The sequence below is a fragment of the Cyprinus carpio genome, chromosome B22, assembly GCF_018340385.1.
Source record: "Cyprinus carpio isolate SPL01 chromosome B22, ASM1834038v1, whole genome shotgun sequence".
NCBI classification, from domain to species: Eukaryota; Metazoa; Chordata; class Actinopteri; order Cypriniformes; family Cyprinidae; genus Cyprinus; species Cyprinus carpio.
The window spans coordinates 22,925,028-22,944,412 of record NC_056618.1 but is presented as its reverse complement, the minus strand read 5'-3'; the positions used below and the strand labels follow the sequence as shown (position 1 = coordinate 22,944,412).

General features: G+C 38.1%; 2 protein-coding genes across 4 annotated transcripts in view; both read right to left on the bottom strand.

The window, feature by feature from the left end:
• rabgap1l (RAB GTPase activating protein 1-like) overlaps window positions 1-19,385 on the bottom strand; it is a 98,476-nt gene that overhangs the window by 54,328 nt on the left and 24,763 nt on the right. For all 3 annotated transcript variants that reach the window (XM_042749265.1, XM_042749266.1, XM_042749264.1), the window contains exons 12-13: window positions 16,823-16,916; window positions 16,551-16,701 (exon numbers count right to left, since the gene is read on the bottom strand). In XM_042749265.1, the coding sequence (XP_042605199.1) occupies window positions 16,551-16,701; window positions 16,823-16,916 (245 nt within the window). The remainder of the gene's footprint in view (window positions 1-16,550; window positions 16,702-16,822; window positions 16,917-19,385) is intronic.
• LOC109047676 (G-protein coupled receptor 52-like) lies at window positions 4,376-11,112 on the bottom strand. Its single transcript, XM_019065351.2, has one exon. The coding sequence runs from the start codon at window positions 7,069-7,071 to the stop codon at window positions 5,959-5,961; it is 1,113 nt and encodes a 370-aa protein (XP_018920896.1). The 5' UTR covers window positions 7,072-11,112; the 3' UTR covers window positions 4,376-5,958.

Here is a 19,385-nt window from a genome sequence, read left to right as displayed (position 1 = left end):
ACACCACAAGAGAGTGAAAGAGAGAGGAGCCCTAATAAACAGCCATTAGGTACAGAGACAATGGTGATTAGCATTGTGTCCGACGAGGAGCGTGAGTGCTTCACCTTTGATTAGCAACCGAGAGGGGCAGGTGTTCCTTCCGCTCACCATCGTGTAACTCAAAGCCTTTTGATGGAGGAGAACGCCTCTTGAAGCTGTGTGGCGGCACAGATTAATATTAAAAGGAATTCATAATATGGCACGCAGAGGATTTTCATAAATATTCACAGGCCTGGACGGTAAGCTCCACTCGGTTGTGTCCATGAATATGGATGAAAGACTGGCAGGGTGAACAAATGTCTTCAAGTATACAAGAAAAGAAGCAATACCAAGAGAAATCACGAAATTGTTCGCTCTTACAGGCAAATGCTACTTAACGCAAGACTCAACACAGCAAACTAATTTGATAGACATGGTTTTAAACACTAGTAGCTGCATATCTATTATATATAAGTATTGGAAAAGTAAAGACAAAATTGCTTTGTTTGCTGTGGAGTCAAGACATTCACAAATATGATTAAAATATGAATATGAGACAAAACTACAGAATGTCACATTTTATTATTAGCTGTTCCAACACATACATGTTGTACCAAATTAAAAGGACAGCACTTTTAGAGTTCATTACACTATTTGATGTGAGCATATGTATTGGGACAGATGAACTTAAGGCAGATGTAAAAGATTAAAAGCTATTAGTTAGTTACAGATCCCTTGCGCGCAATCACAGCAGCTAATCTGTGACCCACAGACATCACCAGACTCTTGGTCTCATCCTTTGAAATGCTTTTTCCAGCCTTTAATGCAGCCAATTCTAAATGTTGGGGAGTTTCTGCCTTTAGTCTCTTCTTCAGCCGGTGAATTTCATGTTCAATCAGATTTAAATCTGGAGACTGATTTGGGCAATCTGAGACTTTCCATTTCTTTGCCCTGATAAACTTCTTGACTGAACCGGCAGGGTGTTTTGGGTCACTGTTCTGATCCAATATGAAGTGCTTTCTAATGAGTTTGGTGGCATTTTCTTGAATATTTGTAGCCAAGATGGTTTTGTACCCTTCCGAATTCATTCTGCTACTGTCATCATACATTAAGTCATCATTAAAATTAAGAGGTCCTGTTCTAGAGACAGCCATGCACAACCTCCTCCATGCTTTACAGATGAGGTTGTATGCCTTAGGATCATTTGCAGTTCCCTTTTTCTCCACACTTTTGCTTTCCCATCACTTAGATAAAGGTTAATCTTTGTCTCATCTCTCCATAAAACTCTGTTCCAAACTGGCTTTTGGAAACTCTAATGCTGCCTTTCTACTTTTGGTGCTTGTTAGAGGTGTAGCTTGTATCTTGCTGTGTAGCCTCTGTAACTCTGTGTCAAAGTCTCACATCAGATAGTGGGATGAACTCTGAAAGTGCTGATCTTCTGAGCTGGTAAAACATTTATGTGTTGAAACACCCAATAATAAAATGTGACATTCTGTAGTTTTGTCTCATATTCATCTTTTAAATCATATTTACAGTTTTCTTGACTTTGCAGCAAACAGAGCAATGTTGTCTTTACTGTTTTTAAATGTGCGCTTAACATTTGCACGAGCATAGCATAAAGCCTGTTTTGCTTTTAGCACCTAACCTCAAATCTTGATCTGAAAGTGCAATAAAAAAGGTCAGGGGCATGACAGAAGCATGACCAGAATGTGGTCTAAAAATACACTATAGGGACCAGCGCTTAGTTATCCTCAGCTCAACCTGCACCAGCATCTCGCTGACATTAGGCTTTCTTGTGCAGGCTGCATCAGCAAGAGTCTCGACCAAAGAGGAGCCATAATGAGGCCCTGAAACCTGGAGAGCCACAAAACACTAAAAAACCTTTGGTCCTGTCTCATTGCAATAAGATATACATATCATATCAATTCTAGGACTGCATAAAATATTATGTTTCAATTTACTGCAATCCCTCATTTGAATGATCACCATATTGATTCTTAAATTCAATCTTTTATTCAATGGCAGTGCTGGCTTTTGAATCTAGTCCAACAACAATTGGACTTGAATTGAATATGATATAAAAAGTTGTGTGTACAAAAATACTACCAAGAACTGTGTTGGATGTAGTTCAACAACATTGGGATTGTCTAACTCAAATGCCTCATGAACTGATTCTTTCAGAAACATTAATGAATCAAAAATATACAGCTCAACCAGTGTAGTCTGATTCACAAACAAATTACTTTTTTTTTTTTTTTTTTTTGCCTTTATTTGATAAGACAGTAGATAGACAGGAAGCGAAGTGGGAGAGAGAGAGAGGAGGGACGGAATCGAGAAAGGTCCATGAGCCGGGACTCAAATACGCGATGCGCAAAGTGCAACGGCGCTATATTTCGACGTGCTGCCCACAAGGCTATTGGCACAGACACAAATGAATCTTTTTAGCTGGTCCACTTCATGAATCATAAAAACTCAAACTAAAAATGTATAATGTGGGCACAGTTTGGTCCCTGTTGTTATTCTTAAAATTAACAGACTTATTTTGAACAAAATGAGAAACATTGAGCATGGGCATTGTAGTCCAACTGAATCATATGACTCTTATGATGTTGTCTTTGTGAAGAGTGAGTGAATCAAAAACATATAGCTCAACCAGTGTAGTCTGATTCATAAATAAATGCCTCTTTTGAGCTGGTCCACTTAATTATATTAATATGATTTTTATGATGTAGTGTAATATATATATATATATATATATATATATATATATATATATATATATATATATATATATATATATATATAAAAAACATGACCTCTCAAACTAAAAATGTATTGTTTGGACCCAGTTTGGGGTCTGTCACTAATTCTTAAAATTAATTATTTCATAATGTACCAAGTTAGAAGGTTCCCTGTTTAATTTATAATATATCAGACAATTTCTTTTGTGTGTAAAGAAACTGAACATGTAACTGAAATAAACCCAAATGAAGCAAATTCAGAAACTACTCATATTGAGAGCTTATGAATCAATTATAAATAGAATACAGACAAAAAAAGAGCTATAATACTGGCCATTACAATGGTTATTCAAGATCATTTTTAATCACAAATAACTTGATTGACAGTGAACAAATGCCAATTATTAACTTTAAACAGCTATTTTGTGAGGTAAAAAATAGAAACGGCCTGAAACAACCTGTACTAAGACATTTGCCAAAAAACAAGCCCTCTTTTGTCAGCGTCTGTGACGAGGCATGCATTACCTTCAATGTCGGCAAAGGGCAGTGCCCTGGAGCAGCTGTGCCGGCCAAACATCGTTCCACACAGCCATTAAGATCCGCTAGGCTCTCAAATCTCCCAGAGTAAGACTAACACTGCTTTTCAATGAGACCTCAGCCAGATATAAAATTGTCACTTCAAATCAAAGAGGAAAAGGTATTTGGGTTGAGTAATAATAAAGATACAGGTAGGATGTTGTACCCATTTTAAGGTCACATAACAAGTGTAAGCAAGCGGAATGAGACGTACTGTTAGTGACCGCTGAGAGCACTCATGTTTTATTCATGCTGGTGCCAAGGTCCAAAGCCTCCCATGATCATGGAAACATTTGATGTGCTCATTAGATTTCAAAAAGGTCACTTCATTTTCCCCCTCGCTCTAACTGCACATGTATAATTTCCCTTCTGAAGGGAGCTGTAACCTTTTTAGAGGCAGTCATCGAGTGCCAGCCCTGCTGTGTGTGCAGTCTGGGGCCGTTGTGCTGGGATCAGTTTGCCCTGAAGCCTTAGAGGACATGAGCAACTTAAACTTTGACCAGACTCTATGGACCTATCCAGAAACATTACACAGTCGGTCGATGTACATTGAGATGGAGGACATATCAGGATCACAAGCAGAAACGAAGAAAGCTACAAATTAGAAAGAGAATGAGAAGCGCTAAAACGTCAATTCATTTAAGTGCAATCCAGATTAACTACATATAAAAGATGCACTCATTATAAACCAGTGTTTACGGTTCACATTTATTGTACTGGCAGCGACAGCAAAACCAAAGAGTCTCACAAAATCAAACAAACAAAAATCTCTGAACTAATAAAATATATATATATTGTATTTTTATTCTCTTTTATTCTCATAATCAAGAAAAAAAAAAAAAGGACACAGACATTATAGGTTCATCAGCAAAATGAATACAGGAATATACCGCTATTTTATCAGTTTCATATCCATTGGACATTGAAAAATAAATAAATAAATAAATAGTGTCAATTTACTCTTTAAGTTGTTATTGAGAATTAAAGAACACCCTCACCATTTAATTTGAAAGAAAGAGAGTCTATTCCTATTACCTTTGCTTTTCTTCATTATCTAATGCACATCAACTACCCTAGTTGTTGTATTGTGATTTTTTTTTTTTTTTTAGAGCTGCGAAGTTCAGCATGTACAGGGCTGTAACATCCATCAGCAAATAAAGTTCACAGGCATAAGCAAACTGAAATATGCACAAAGAAATCTTCAACAAAAAACAGTTTCTTACTAAACCACCAATACTAGACTCAAGTAATGAGTGTAACGCTGCCCCAAACAATACCCAAGTATTATAATTCAAAAAGAAGCAGCCATATGTTGTAGTCTCTGAATCGTCACAAAAATAATGGCTGATGCACAATAACAAAAATACTCATTGCAGAAATAAATATGACAAGTAGTATATTACGAGTCACACAAATGTAAGGAAAATAAGTAAATCTTTGAAAATAATTGGGATGTATTAACTAGAATTGGAATGTATAAACTAGAACAGAATAAAAGAAAAACTAAACAATTTATAAAATTTATATAATTTTATAATTTAATTTATAAGTATGTCATTTTTGGGTATTTAAAAAATATTTGTAAAATTTACATGCATTTTAAATTGAAAAACAATTATATTCTCCCATCAACTGTTTAAAACTCTCTCATTAAAAAAAATATAAAAATAAATTAATTAAACAACATCTCTTTAAGAGAGATAAAACTGAGCTAGAATGAAAATTCAATTTGTAGACTTTAGACAAAAAATTGTTTGGACATTCATACATTAAAGTGAGTGAAAAAAAGCTCAGCTTAAGGTAATATGAAGGTCAAGGTAAGTTAAAGCTGATCTGGCAAAAATATGAACTCAAAAATAAAACATGCTGTGTTGCATGTTTCTCAAAGGGTCACTGCAGGCAAATAGGTCTAATTACAAACAGCTAAGGCTTTACATCTCTGGGGTTCTAAACTACAGTCCACATCTATTACAGGCATTTTTTGATATTGTGCGCATGTGGTATTTCAAGATTTCCTACAAAAAGATCAGATCTAGAATGAAGATTTTGAAAAAATAAACACAGACCAAGCTGTTTGTCCTTTGCTACATCGCTTTTGACGTGAATTGCCTGTGATTATTTAGGTTTCAAGATACACTGTACCATAAAAGCCACTAGGAGAATACCCAGCTAGTTGAAATCTTTAAGCTCTCATCGTTTTGTAAAGCAACTGTTTTTACAGTTACAGCTGCGACACAAAACTAATTCAACAAACATCAAAACAACCAATCCAGCAACATGGGTAATGTGTCTAAAAATAGCAAGTGTGCTCTATATTTGGAAAGAGCCATCACAAGCGAGAGCTTTTGAACCCACCCCTTGGCTTTGTTTTTTGCTCACAAATGCTCTAAAAACTGCATATCTCTAGGTTGTCAAATGAGTTGTGGCCAGTGACCATTCTGTGGTATTTACAAGACCAAGGCAGGTGTTATCTTAATATTTACAAGGGAATGTAGATCAGATGACTATTAGACAGTTTCACTGTTGGTAGTTTCTTCTAACGACCAAGAGTTACAATTACATTAAAATCCATTGCAACAACACTTAGCAGCGTATGACTGATCCAAGCAACCCTTCGAGATCTTCAGATGGAACAGGAGTTTGCTCTCTTTCTTGGCTTTGGCTCTCCAAAGTCCTTGTCATCATGAGTGCAGGGGCTAAAAGAGCAGGAGGAGCAGAGTGTCTGTGAAAGTCTACGCATCCCCAGCCGGAATACGCTGTTGGACAGACTATAAATGACGCAGTTGCAGAAGCTGTTGCTAATTGCTAACCAGGTTGTCACAAAGGAGAGGGCAGGGCTGTCCAGCACATGGGAGCTCTCCAGAAGGAAATAAAAAATGTAGGGGAGCCAAAGCATGTAGAAAACACTGGTGATCCGGAAGAGCACCATGGCGTACCTCCGGTCTGGCCCGTGGCCTGTGTGGTTGCCCCCTTCAGCAGTTTCCATCTCCTGGCTGGGAAAGCGTGCCCGTCGCTCATTGATCTCTCGGTTATGCTGCTGGCAGATTCGGAAGATGTGGAAGTAGGTGAAACAGACCACCAGGGCCGCAGGGGCGTACAGCAGGCACACAACAAAGCCAGTGAAGAGCGCAGAAGTGGGCCAAGAGTGGGCACACCATTCAAAGATATCCCCATGGTACCCCGGCTTACCCCAGCCGAAGAAAGACGGGAGAAACACCATGCAAGAGTAGATCCATATGAGAACGATGCAGCAGCGAAGGCGGCAGGGTGTTACCAGCTGGTTGTAGGAGAGGGGCTTGGTAATAGCCAGATAGCGGTCCACGCTAATGCAAGCCAAACAAGCCATCGAAACGCTCTTGAGAACAGAGATGACGTAGCTGAACACCTGACAGGTGAGGGGCTCTTGAACACCAGCTGGGTAATGGAGCAAGGAAAGGGTTGGAACCAAGCAACTTAGCCCCACCAGCAGATCAGCGTAGGCCATAGTCTGGATGAAGTAACTGGTGGTGTAGTGGTGTAACAACGGGGCACAATGAAACACAAAGATCACCGTTAAATTCCCAGCAATGATGAGCACCGTCAGCAACACAATGACAGCAGTCTCTATGACGCAAGCTTCCATGACCTTGTTCTGCCCCCAGCCTAGGGGGCAGGAGTGGTTTAGGGACACGCCGAAGTGACTGCTAAGGCTGCTGTTTACAGTGGGGACCGGTTCGATCAACTCCGACCGGTTCATTGTCCCGGACCTTGTCCACTTGGATAAGGTTCCGTTGTCCGAAACGCAGTGTAGATGGCCTGCAATGTGATCCTGTGTCTGTGCTTTCTTGATCTCAATCTTCTGCCTATTCCCCTTTACCTCGGTCTTTCACATGGCTGGATCTCAATGAATTGAGCATTGGCAAAAATCAATACAGTCCGTGTGGAGAAGAAATAAAGGTGCCTAGCACTCCTCTGAAATCAGTCATGCTTAGGAGCAGTTCGGTAATTGTGAGGCAGAGATATTTCCTCAGCAAACAAAACTATGGCTGCTGGAAACAAAAGGGTTGCATATCTGTGCTGAAGGCCAGTTGGCAATATTGTCCACAGCACCCTCAGTGAAGCTGACCAATTCCTTTAAGTGATCCTCTTAAGGGTAAAATGTGTAGAATTGTAGAAGGGGTATACCAATAAAGGTAACAAAATATATATGAAGAAAGTTCCTGGGTCAGACCTTCTCCTGAGTCCACAAAAATTAAATTTCAGAGTTGCAAAAGTCTCCAAAAAATCTGATCATATCAGTTTGTCATCAAACAGTAACATGAACCATGTTTTGCTTCTGGAATACTGTCCTCTTGGCCAGTCTTGACCCCCTTTGGGTTTCTATAGTCCGAATCAAAACACAGACACTCTAAACAAACACAGAACACCATATGAGAGCTGCCAGAGCTATCACTGCGCAGAGCACAGCTCATAGCCTGCGGGAGTCTGAGTGAGGCAAAACGGAACTAATCAAAATTTCAAGATCGTGTTCTGGGGGGCCACAGCGACTGCTTCGGTCTTGTTTGCCCCCAATCCATTTACTTTTCATGAACTTTCACTGGGCCTCGGATAAATGCAGGTCACGTAAAAAAAGGAGAGACCTGTGTTTTCCGAAACAGGTATATAGCTGCTTATGTGAAGGTGTCTCCACTGTTCGCATCAGGACAGGTATTAAATCCACATGTTCTTGGTTTCAGTCCACCGTTTGCACATCACATAGCATGCCAACCTCTGCATCGGATTAGCTGTACATGCCCAGCTTCTTTCCTTTTGAGGTAGACCTCGTTGCTTCTTCTCCAACTTCTTTGTAACACATACTGTAAAGTCGCCTCTAAAATACTCAGTCCATTCCCAAAATTGGAAGATCTGCGTACCTCTTCTGTCCTTGTCAGCTCTCGGCGACCTGTGAGCCAAAGCAGGTTGACAGCAATTCCCGCCGAGCGTGCACAATGCAAACTGTACTTTGAAATTAAGAATTCAAGTAAAAAGATGAGAACAATAAGACTTTGAACAGATCTATTCCAAATTGTGCGGCAAATCAGAAACCAGCCGAGGAAAAGAGAGCAGCCCCTCACTGCTGGTGCTCAGAGATGCTGTGAGTGGCTCAGTTTCCTCTTCCCCTTCACAGTCTCGCTCTCTCTTCCACTGTGCCTCTCGATCACATTCGCTCCCTCCTCCCTTTCCCCTCTCTCTCCCGCTCTCGCTCGCTCTCTAACTCTCCTCCCTCCCCTTTTAGCGGCACCTGAGGTCCTCTTTCTCACACAACTCCTCCCAGCACACTGTTCTCTCTCTCTCTCTCTTTCTTTCCAATGTTCTCCCTCTTTTTTCATTATCCTCCTCTTCCTGCACACCCTGAAGATTTTTCCCCATTCAAAAATAATCAAAGACTTCCATCTCTCCCGTTGTCTCCTACAGCTCCATGTTTTATTATCCCTCATTCTCGTTTTCCTTCCTGCTTCAAGTCACTTACACAGACCAGTGCCCAAGCGCAGCAATGCCTGCCCCTTGGTTACAGTTGCCAGGCATTTCAGTTAGCCAGGACCCTCCCTCACAACAGCTGACATGGTGCAATAAACGGGAACAAATTAAGAGACTCCGGGAGGGGGGATTTCATTCCCCTGGAAGGATATCATCGCCTGAGTCTGCTCTAACACAATCACAAATGCAGATCTTCACTAGATTTACTGACAAGTTTGCTAGACATAATTACAACTAGAAGAGCTCATAAAATACAAAGGGATTATGAGAATGACAGCCAATGTTTCCTGCACAGCTGCACTACCGCTGAATGTTCAAGCTCCATGTTGAAACAATTTCATATTTTAGCTGAGTGGTGAGCTTGCAGTCCTGAACTGAATGTGATGATAAAAAACAAAGTGCCTGGAAAAAAGGACAGACAAAAAACAGACAACACTTACACAACTTTCCTTGCTGACTGTGCTCAAGGAGGTCTATAATTCCCAGAGAAAGCTATCTGTTAGCATTCCTCCGCTGCCGCTAGACCATCCTCATATCAAACCCCCCAACCTTGCCGTTGCTAGCAGGGATGCCAAAAAAGGAAGGGGGGGGGGGGGCGACTGTACTTTTTGTCCTAAGCCCGTGCTTGGGGGTGGTGGGAATGTCCGGACTGAATAATGGAACGGGATCTGATGGAATGATGATGACTGTAAAATCCAGAATGTCAAAACAAAACACAATCTCAATGTGATATCCCATCTGGGCCACAGGAACATAACATTACTATGGCTATGTCAGAATCTACTGATTTAAACACAGGGGTAATACATTTTACTATGAAAATTTTTAGCAGCAATGTTAAAAAAATTAAATACATTTGAAGGGATCACCCGAAAATTAAAAATTTTGTTAATTACTCACCCTCATGTCATTCCAAAACTGTAAGACCTTCGTTGATCTTCAGAACACAAATTAAGATATTTTTGATAAAATCCGAGACCCTGCATCCAAGATATTTCTGACAGCAACTCAACTGAAACATTCAAGGCCCAGAAAGGTAGTAAGGACATCATTAAAATATTTCATGTGATATCAGTGGGTCAGCCGTGATTTTATGAAGTAACGAGAACATTTTTGTGTGCAAAGAAAACAAACAAAGACTTTATTCAACAATGCACTGTGGTACTCTCCTGAATGTGCATCAAAGACTGACAGGGGTGAGAAGAAATTGTTAAATTAAGTGGTTAATTTTGTTTTCTTTGCTCACAAAAAGTATTACTCGTAGCTCTATAACATTACAGTTGAACCACTGATGTCACATGGACTATTTTAACTATGTCCTTACTACCTTACTGGGCCTTGAACGTGTCAGTTGCATAGCTGTCTATGAAGGGTTAGAAATATCTTGGATTTCATCAAAAATATCTTAATTTGTCTGAAGATGAATGAAAGTCTTATGGATTTGGAACTATATGAAGTAATTAATGACTGAGCTTTCATTTTTGGGTGAGCTATTCCTTTAAGGTTCAAAGTCACTCTGCGAAATATCAAGTCATAATGACCTTTTACTCTTATTTTTTGTCTTTTCAACTCTCAAGCAGAAAATAACTTACATATTTACGAGACCCAAGACTGGTTGTTATAATAGGTCCTATAGCATGATGTTAGGCTAAATTTAAAAACAGAATTCTGTGGCACATGTTGGTGAAATGTTTAAAAAACTTTGATCCATAACTTGTGGAACAAGATACTACTGAACAACAGTGTCAGCCAGAGGACCGTATAAATGATTCATCACAAAGAAAGAGAAAAGGCTGGAGAAAACAATGACCATAATCCTCTTCATCTGTTGGTGCCTGAGCTTTTGATCCAAGAGACTCTGTACAGGGACAGGCAGGCCACTCTGGCACTCATCACCGCACTAGCAGTACAAGTACAGATCAGGATGACAGCTGGACTTGATTTGGCATTATTTACGGCAACGGTCGGGGCTTTGCTAAATCCACTGCTTTCAAAGACAACATGAAATCGAATTGGACCCTATTTACGTCATAACTAAATTTTAATAAATGCCCTGGTCTTAAGGTGCACAATTACTAAGGAATGTCTAAGCGAATCTGTATACTGTGGAAAATGAAATAAACGTACATATAAATAAAAAATACATAAGGTCACAGTATACATTTAAATGCATTGAAATGTCCAAATCTTAACTACTGTTTTATTCAAAAAAAAAATTTTTAAAGGGATAGTTCACCCAAAAATTTTAATCCTGTAATTAATTAGTCACCCTCATGTTGTTCCAAACCCGTAAGACCTCTGTTCAGCTTCGGAACACAAATTAAGATATTTTTGCTAAAATCTGAGAGCTCTCTGACCCGCCATAGACGGCAAGGGTTTTACCATGACCAACGCACAGAAAGGTAGGAAAGGACATTGTTAAAATCCACGTGACATCAGGGGTTCACCTGTAATTTTACAAAGCTACGAGAAAACTTTGTGTGTGCAAAGAAAATGATGATAATTTATTTAACAATTCAGCGTTGTTTACGTTCAGCATGAGCACGCTGTCTGCTTAACGTAAACAACACATTAAACTGATTACATTCTGGGGTACTCTCTGAAATGGTGGAAGATGGTAACTCATGGGAAAAGAATTGATGATATCAATTTATTCATTACTTTCTTTGCGCACAAAAATTATTCTCGTAGCTTCGTAAAATTACGGTTGAACCCCTGATGTTACATGGAATATTTTACCGATGTCCTTGCTACATTTCCGTTGCACTGACCACAGTAAATTCCTTACTGTCTATGGGAGGGTCAGAGAGCTCGCAGATTTCATCAAAAATATCGTAATTTATGTTCCGAAGACAAACAAAGGTCTTACGGGTTTGGAACGACATGAGGGTGAGTAATTAAATAACAGAATTTAAATTTTTGGTTGAACTAATCCTTCAAGAAAAATACCATCATTAAACAGAGGCTAAAAGTTCCACATCATAGTAACATTCATAGCAAGTATTCATGTTTTAAATTTTGCACAAACAACTTGCAGGCAGTCCCAAGGCACGCATGTAGCCATGATTCAAACCTCTGCACACATGACCAGAGGATATGACTGCATGAAGTGTGTCTCTCGGTAATACAAACTGTCATTTCTGTGTCAGCAGTGAGCTGACCTCGGCGACACAGTCTGATAGCACACGCTATGCGGGGGCCGACCCCATCTACTCGACAGTGCAGATGGGGGCCAAAATCCATTTCAACATTACAACGCCATAAAATGAGGCATGTGTATAAACGAATCCAAAATGCTCTCTCGTTGGTGAGTGGTGTGACGTTGCGAGAACGAGATCACGTTGTTTGCGGGTTATTGATTCTCAGGGAGGCGGAACAGGCGTATGATGAAGCCGCTAATAGAAACGTTATAGTCCAGAGTGAATGGTAGCTCAGTCGCTAGATGTTGACTGCATTAAGATACATGTCGGGCTGTGCTGGGAACAGGGGGCTATTGTGAGGGAGGGGCAGCTGGTCGGAGGAAACTGGGATGGCTTTGTGGACAAGTCTCAAACATCTCATACGCTGGGATAATGGCAGCTCACCAGCACACACTTCGTGGATAGAATCACAGAATGTATAACACGTAATGTCATGGAGGGCTGTAAAGTAAATCGAATTGCAATATGAATGTGTGTCTGTGTGAATGAGTGGTTTGTCTACAACACACACATGCATGTGACACATAACACAGAGTTTATGGGGGAAAAAAAATTCATAGGGCTATATTATTGTACAATATGTAATTTAATTAAATTGTTATTTAATGAGATATATGAATTTAACTGAATAGATTATTAACATTGAATTAAATCATTCAAATGGAATCCAGAAAAATTTAAACAGAAAACATTTTATGAAGAACAAAACTAAATTTGGAAGAAAAAAAAAAGATTTTTTATTTTTTTTGGTGCCCTAAGAATGTAATTTATGTAATTTTTTTTTTGTAAATCTTTTTATAAATTGCATTTAATGTGTATAATTTTTTTGAATGGTTTTTTGATTATTAAAATTTAACTAAACCCCTAAAAAGAAATCCAGAAAAATGTAAATAGAAAACACAAATTTTGGGTAGAATAAAACAGAATTGTGAAAAAAACTTGTTAAACTTTTAATAAATTGCTGCTAAATTGTATCAAATTTCATGATATTAACCAAAAATGTTTTTCGATTACTAAAATTTAATTTAGTGGGAAAAAAGCAGATCTTACAGGGCCCAATTCACTGATCCAAAATAAGAAATTGTCTAAGTACATTTATCTATCTACATTTGTAATTTTTTTTTGTAGAAAATTCTTTCAATGCAAATCTATTTTTTCCCCCAATTTATTTCACCTCTGATCACTTAAAACCAGACAATACTGTACAAAACCACCCACACACATAAAGCAGAACTATTCTTACAAATCCAGAATATGCACAAAACATTGCATTGAAATGATCTGCCATCAAAGATTTCATTACATGCTCCATAAAGACTATAATCTACTTAAGCAGGTTTGTGAAGACTATATAATCAATCCCACAAGCCATTTGAAATAGAAGGTGGAAAAACAGAGGCTTGCTTAAAAAATTATATTAATACGAAATGCTGGATGCAGCCCAGTGATCATCTAAATGGCTGAAAGGAGGCTTCTTGGCATGAGACATTCAGGATGTTTCATGCTCATTTACAATCTTGTAATCAAACAATTAACTTCAGCCTAAGGGTCCATGTGTCTCAGCACAATGACTTAACATTGTGCTTTCACATGCCTCTTTAATGTGTAAGTAATTAAACACATACAGTAGTAGGTTGTAAATATGGTGTAAAGGTCTGATGTTTGATTGTGCCAGACTTTTTTCGGTTTCATAAAAGTAGCATGCAGAACAAATCACTAGGGAAAAGTAACTTGAAAAATAAATGTATGCATTTTATTCTAATCAAAATAACTAATATTTTGTTAATATATATATCTTTTTTTTAATAATGTCATCAAAATCTTAATTTCTTGTCTGTATGTAACTTTTTTTTTTTTCAGATTCAGTCAGCGTCTACTTTTGGGCGGAGGAACAAAGTCTTTTTAAGCCCTGACTCAAGAGAATAGCACCTTTGGTAGATCCCTCATGCATCAGCGAAGGAAAGGTTGCGAAAATGTCAGTTTCACGCTCTCTGAAACACCACACGGGTTGTATTTTCATTGATCCACAGCAAGGACAATGCACACTCAAGAGAGTGTTAAAAAAATGTATGGTCAGACACCATTATAGACAAGGTGGAAAGAATAGGATTATGTTTCGATGTGAAAAAGCATTAGACAAGTTAAATGGACATGACTGATGGGAAACACCAAACTAAAAACATTGATTAATTTGAACGAAAATAATGAATAAAATTTAAATTCATTAAAATATGCAATTAATTAATTAAAATTGTGAAATAATCACATATATTAGCATTTGTTGAAAAAATCCCCTAAAAAAAAAAAACACATGCTAGGCCAGAGTGGACATTTTTTATTTCAGCTTAAAAGAATAGAGAAACTGTGGCTAATTTACTCAAACAAATATTGCATTACCTACCCATGGCACAATAACCAATCATTAATAACATGGACATCGTATATAGCGATTATGGCCAGATCTCTGCATGGTGTTTTTATTTTTATTAATACCACCACAACTGTTATATCGACATGACCTGCAGTGGAAAATACTTATTCTTAATTAAATTAATGAATAAATTATACTCTCTCCGCGCCCCATAACCCTGAAGGCAGTACGGTGTTCGGTTCAAGGAAAGACTAGAGCAGTTGTGGGAGGAACTGGAGGATTTACGTTATCTGGCAAAGTCTTTCCCCTCGTTATTCCTTTTCTGTTTTCTCATTCATTCTTTGACTTCATCCCACACTCCATTCGACACTCTCTTGCAGTGCTGAGGTATTTTATGGCGCCCGTTCACCATCATTCTCATAGCCTGGCATTGATTACTCTGCTGTATTTCAGGAGTTGCTCCTAAAGCAATGATTATTGGCTTGCACATAAAGAGAAACCCAAGTTAACCAAAAAATACCTCTATCAGGACACAAAAAAGTGGTTGAAGCGGATATTAAAATAAAACTTGAAGCCAAAGGGGTTTCTGTGCAGGGCTGCATGTGTTGCTGTGGTTGTGTTATGGGAGTAAGGGGTCTTCAACCACTGACCAAACAATAAATTGTGGATGTTCAAGGATGTTCTGGATTATCCTTACTTCCAGCTGATCTCTAGTCACCATCATTACACTGCCTGAAGGTCATTTGGTATTTTACTGTACATTTTAGTCAAAACAAATCCAAGGAAAGCCAAGGGTTGTAAGTAGAGCTGCTGGCCTGCTTGGTAAGTTACTAATGCGTTACTTTGCTAGTTACTTTCAAAAAAACAACCTGATTATGTAATGTGCATTACTTGTATATTATAATATTATTATTATTATTATAATATCATAAAACAATCATTACAATCTATATCAGGATGCTCAGTTGCTCTATTTATAAACATATACTTGTTTATAATTTATGATCAATTCTAATTTATATAACTATATATATTTCTGTGGCAATAATATATTTAATAACTTCTATTTATTCATATATTTATGCATGTATATTTATAAAATATGCATAAAACAAATATATACCAAAAAATATACCAAATATTATAAAATATCCTCACTCAAAATATGAATCATATAAATTAAAAACATAAATCAGTGGTGTGCAAAGTGGTTAGTCAATGTATATTAAGTGTTTTATTAATTTTCATTATCACATAAAATATCCATAAATTAAAAATAACTTAAATAAATAAAGTGTTTGACTGATGAATTGCTTTTAAACTCTAAAACATCAGGTTTATTTTAAAAGTGGAAATTAACAATCATCAGAGCTGAAATGTGCATCACTGAAATAATTTCTTGCCAAATTAGGGGCTGAATACCACAATCTGACCCACGTTTCTGAGTCAACAGTTGTTAGTTCAGTGTGGGAAGGTTCCAGTCACTGACCACGCTTGGCGTGAGAACCAGTCTGACCGCAAGAACAACATGAAAGAAACAGCCTTTCAAACATGTAAAAAAAAAGCTGTACCTTGCAAAAACTGCACAGTCCTATTCCAGATAATCAGCCGTCGTAGATCTGTAGCTGCGCTGGAATCGCTTGAATTTGCTGTGACATTGCTTTTGGAATAAGCAATTAGATGCATTCTCAGCACCGCTAAATACATTCGACTAACTCCGTTTCCACGAGTTCACGAGGTCAAACGAACATCTGAGCGAAGCATCAATATGGGTAGAAAATATGTTTAGTAAATAAACAGCCTGCTCTACTACAAAGGTTCATCCCGCTGACAAATGGAAACTAGTAAGTAAAGATCATCAATTTTACCATTGAATACGCACACAGTTTTTCTGTTCTACAGACCGCTACCTTTCCTCACACGAAACGCTTTGAAAGACCAAAGCGGGTCCAAAGCTATTTTAAACCTCACTTTAAAACCACACAAACTCCCTTGGTGCATCTGTTGAGTACATTTACTAAACTGCAATGAACAAACAAGAAAAAGACCCATAAATGTGGATGCTACATTGTTGTGAAACGTATGCCTGCTAGTTGGCAAAAAATGGAATGGAATGTGACTTTTGCGAAAACAAAAACCAGTGGTAACCTTGGTGATGAGGATGCGGTATTGCTCCAGCAGAGGCTGATCGTTGTGGGAGTCAGACAGGAGCTGCCAGACTTCAGCTCGTAAAGCCTCCGGGATCCCAGGCTTCACCAGAGCAGACAGACCCTTGGGTCGCGCCAACAGGTTTCCGTGCCTGACAGGTGGAAGACAGACGGCGTCATTGCAGCACAACAGAGCTGGTATTTTGCATTCGTGTTCAATATGGACTGTACTCCAAATCTTGTCATACTCTGACGTCGGGCCAAAAGTCTCACCATCTGTTGAGGATCCCTCCCCAGGATTCCAAAATCTTCTCGGGACAGTCCTTCGACACGTCTCCTGTCCCGCTAGAGATCTCACTGTCACTATCTGTACAGCGCGGGACAAAGATAAATATTTGTTAATGCTGCTATTTGCCAAACAAAAAAAGGTGAAAAACCTGTCATGACGATAAATCATTAAATAAAAAATATCAAGAAAAAAACAACAACACAGAATATTAGTAATGCATTAAGAATGTAGCACAATCTAAAAAAAAAAATGACTCTTTCATATAATCCATTTATAGTCAATATTTTAGATCACATTTAGCTGAAGTGGTAAACTATAAAAGTGCTTTGTTAGCAGGTTAATGAACTCACACAAACACATTCTATACATACAAGATTAACCAGATTAGAAAACATCTGCACAAAATGGCGCAAATGTGTAAACGTAATGTTACACGCTAGTTAGAATGTGAAAGTCATTATGTGAAAAGCTCTTTTCATAAAAACATGCTAAAACATGGACACTGAACAAAAGCATAAATAAATTATAATAGTGTATTATAATTAGGGGTCGACTGATTATCGGTGGCGATATTAAGCATTTTTATGGTTATCGGTATCGGCCATTTCCAAAACCGATTTGCCGATAAAATTATTTAAAAGCATTTAAAGAAGGTTTTTGTCAGAGCCCTTGCTACTCTTAATTTTAATGATAATTTTCATTTTTACACCTGACATATACATCGGTTCAAAATGCCGGTTATTGGCCTATTTGATCTGTAATAATCGGTATCTGCATCAACAACTATCGACCGACCCCTAATTATAATACCAAATGCCATTTACTAAATATATTACTAAACAAATATTTTTGTCCAAAGACAAGAACAATGACTACAGGTTATTGTTTGAACAAAATCTTCATGATATATTGAAAGAAAAAAAAAAAAGTCAAATTTTAATATTATTATATTAACAGTGTAGCGATGTATGAAGCACCGCTCACACAGATGTAGGGCTGCACAATTAATCAAATTGCTAATCGCGATTACAATTATTGATGCCACAATTACGTAATCGTTCAAAGCGGCAATTAATCGTTCAAAGTCCACTTATGTTATTCTGCATGCTTAAGATGCATTTTTTTCTTTCTACATGTTATCTTAAGGGTTTTTCCCATTATTTTAATTTTAGTTCTGGTATAGCATTATAATACCATTCATATTTTTACTTTTTTATAATTTAAAGAAGAAACCAATCCAATGTATAGTTGACATTTGAGGCTTAATACTATAGAAAATATAAAAATATGGCATGCAGTTGCATCAAACAATGGTATAAACATCATTCAATGTAAATTGTGATAATCGTAATTAATAATCGCAATTACAGTTTCAAGGTAATAATCGACAATTATGATTTTTGTCATAATCGTGCAGCCCTACACAGATGTCATTTTCAAACCAAGCGGGCTTATGTTGGACAACATGGCAAATTCACAAAACCAATATGAAGCAATTGCGAAATCTGCCTGGGGAAATCTTCCGTCGTCATGAATTTTGCAAAAAAAATGTTTTTGTGTACTCCTATTAAAATCACAGAATTTTTGTTGTAAATGTGACCACATAAAATAAATAAATAAATAAAAAATGGCACATTGACTACAGCTATTAAGAGCAATACTTTCCCGGATTTTCACAGACAAAAAATGTCGTCAATAGTGTAGCAAAATATAAAGAAAATGCCTGAAAAAACTCACTTGACCACCTTGAACCTGTTGCGAAATCTATGTTTTCCCAACCTTGTTTATTCCTATTAAAATAAATGGATTTGCCCATGAACAACAGTGAATGTAACTGCAAATTAAAACAAAAACAACTGCAAAAATAACACTGGCTCTATCAATTATGGCCATATAGTGGGCATTCTGCCACACTACAGCTGCTGTCATGCTTTGGGAGCAATATTTAAACATAACAAATCAATATTAAGATCTAAGTGACACAATCAGATCCCACTTTAAGCTCAAGTCATACCCCTCCGGTGAGAGTCTACGCCCTGAGTCTGGAACTACATCCTGTCCTGTCGTCGCTGACTGCAAATGCATGTACGTTGTGGGCAAACATCACTCCTACAACTCCCTGCAGGGCAGCACTTCGGATGACTCCATTCGGGCATGTTAGGATGCTGCACGACTCCTTTGAAACACAGTGTTCAGGCGAAATGCCAGAATCGTCCTTGCAGCATCCATAAGACTGAGTTGAGTTATACAGCGGACGCACCTGCATTAGTCAGGGCCGCGGAGTGCCAAGATTACTGTCACGCCTTGAGGTGATAAAGAAAATGTCTTGGACTTAATGTCTGCAAAGGTCATTAAGAGCCGACCAGCAGACTCTCTGCCCTCCGAGCCCATATCTCAAGGTCTGCAGTCACAACATGTCTGCCGTAAAGATGTTTGGAGGGAATGAACAGCAATGCATTTGGTGGAGTCAACTATGTACGTCCGAAAAAGACAGTAATTGTAATTACGGCAAGAAGCAGCAAGATTTTAAAGTAATGATCTTTAAAT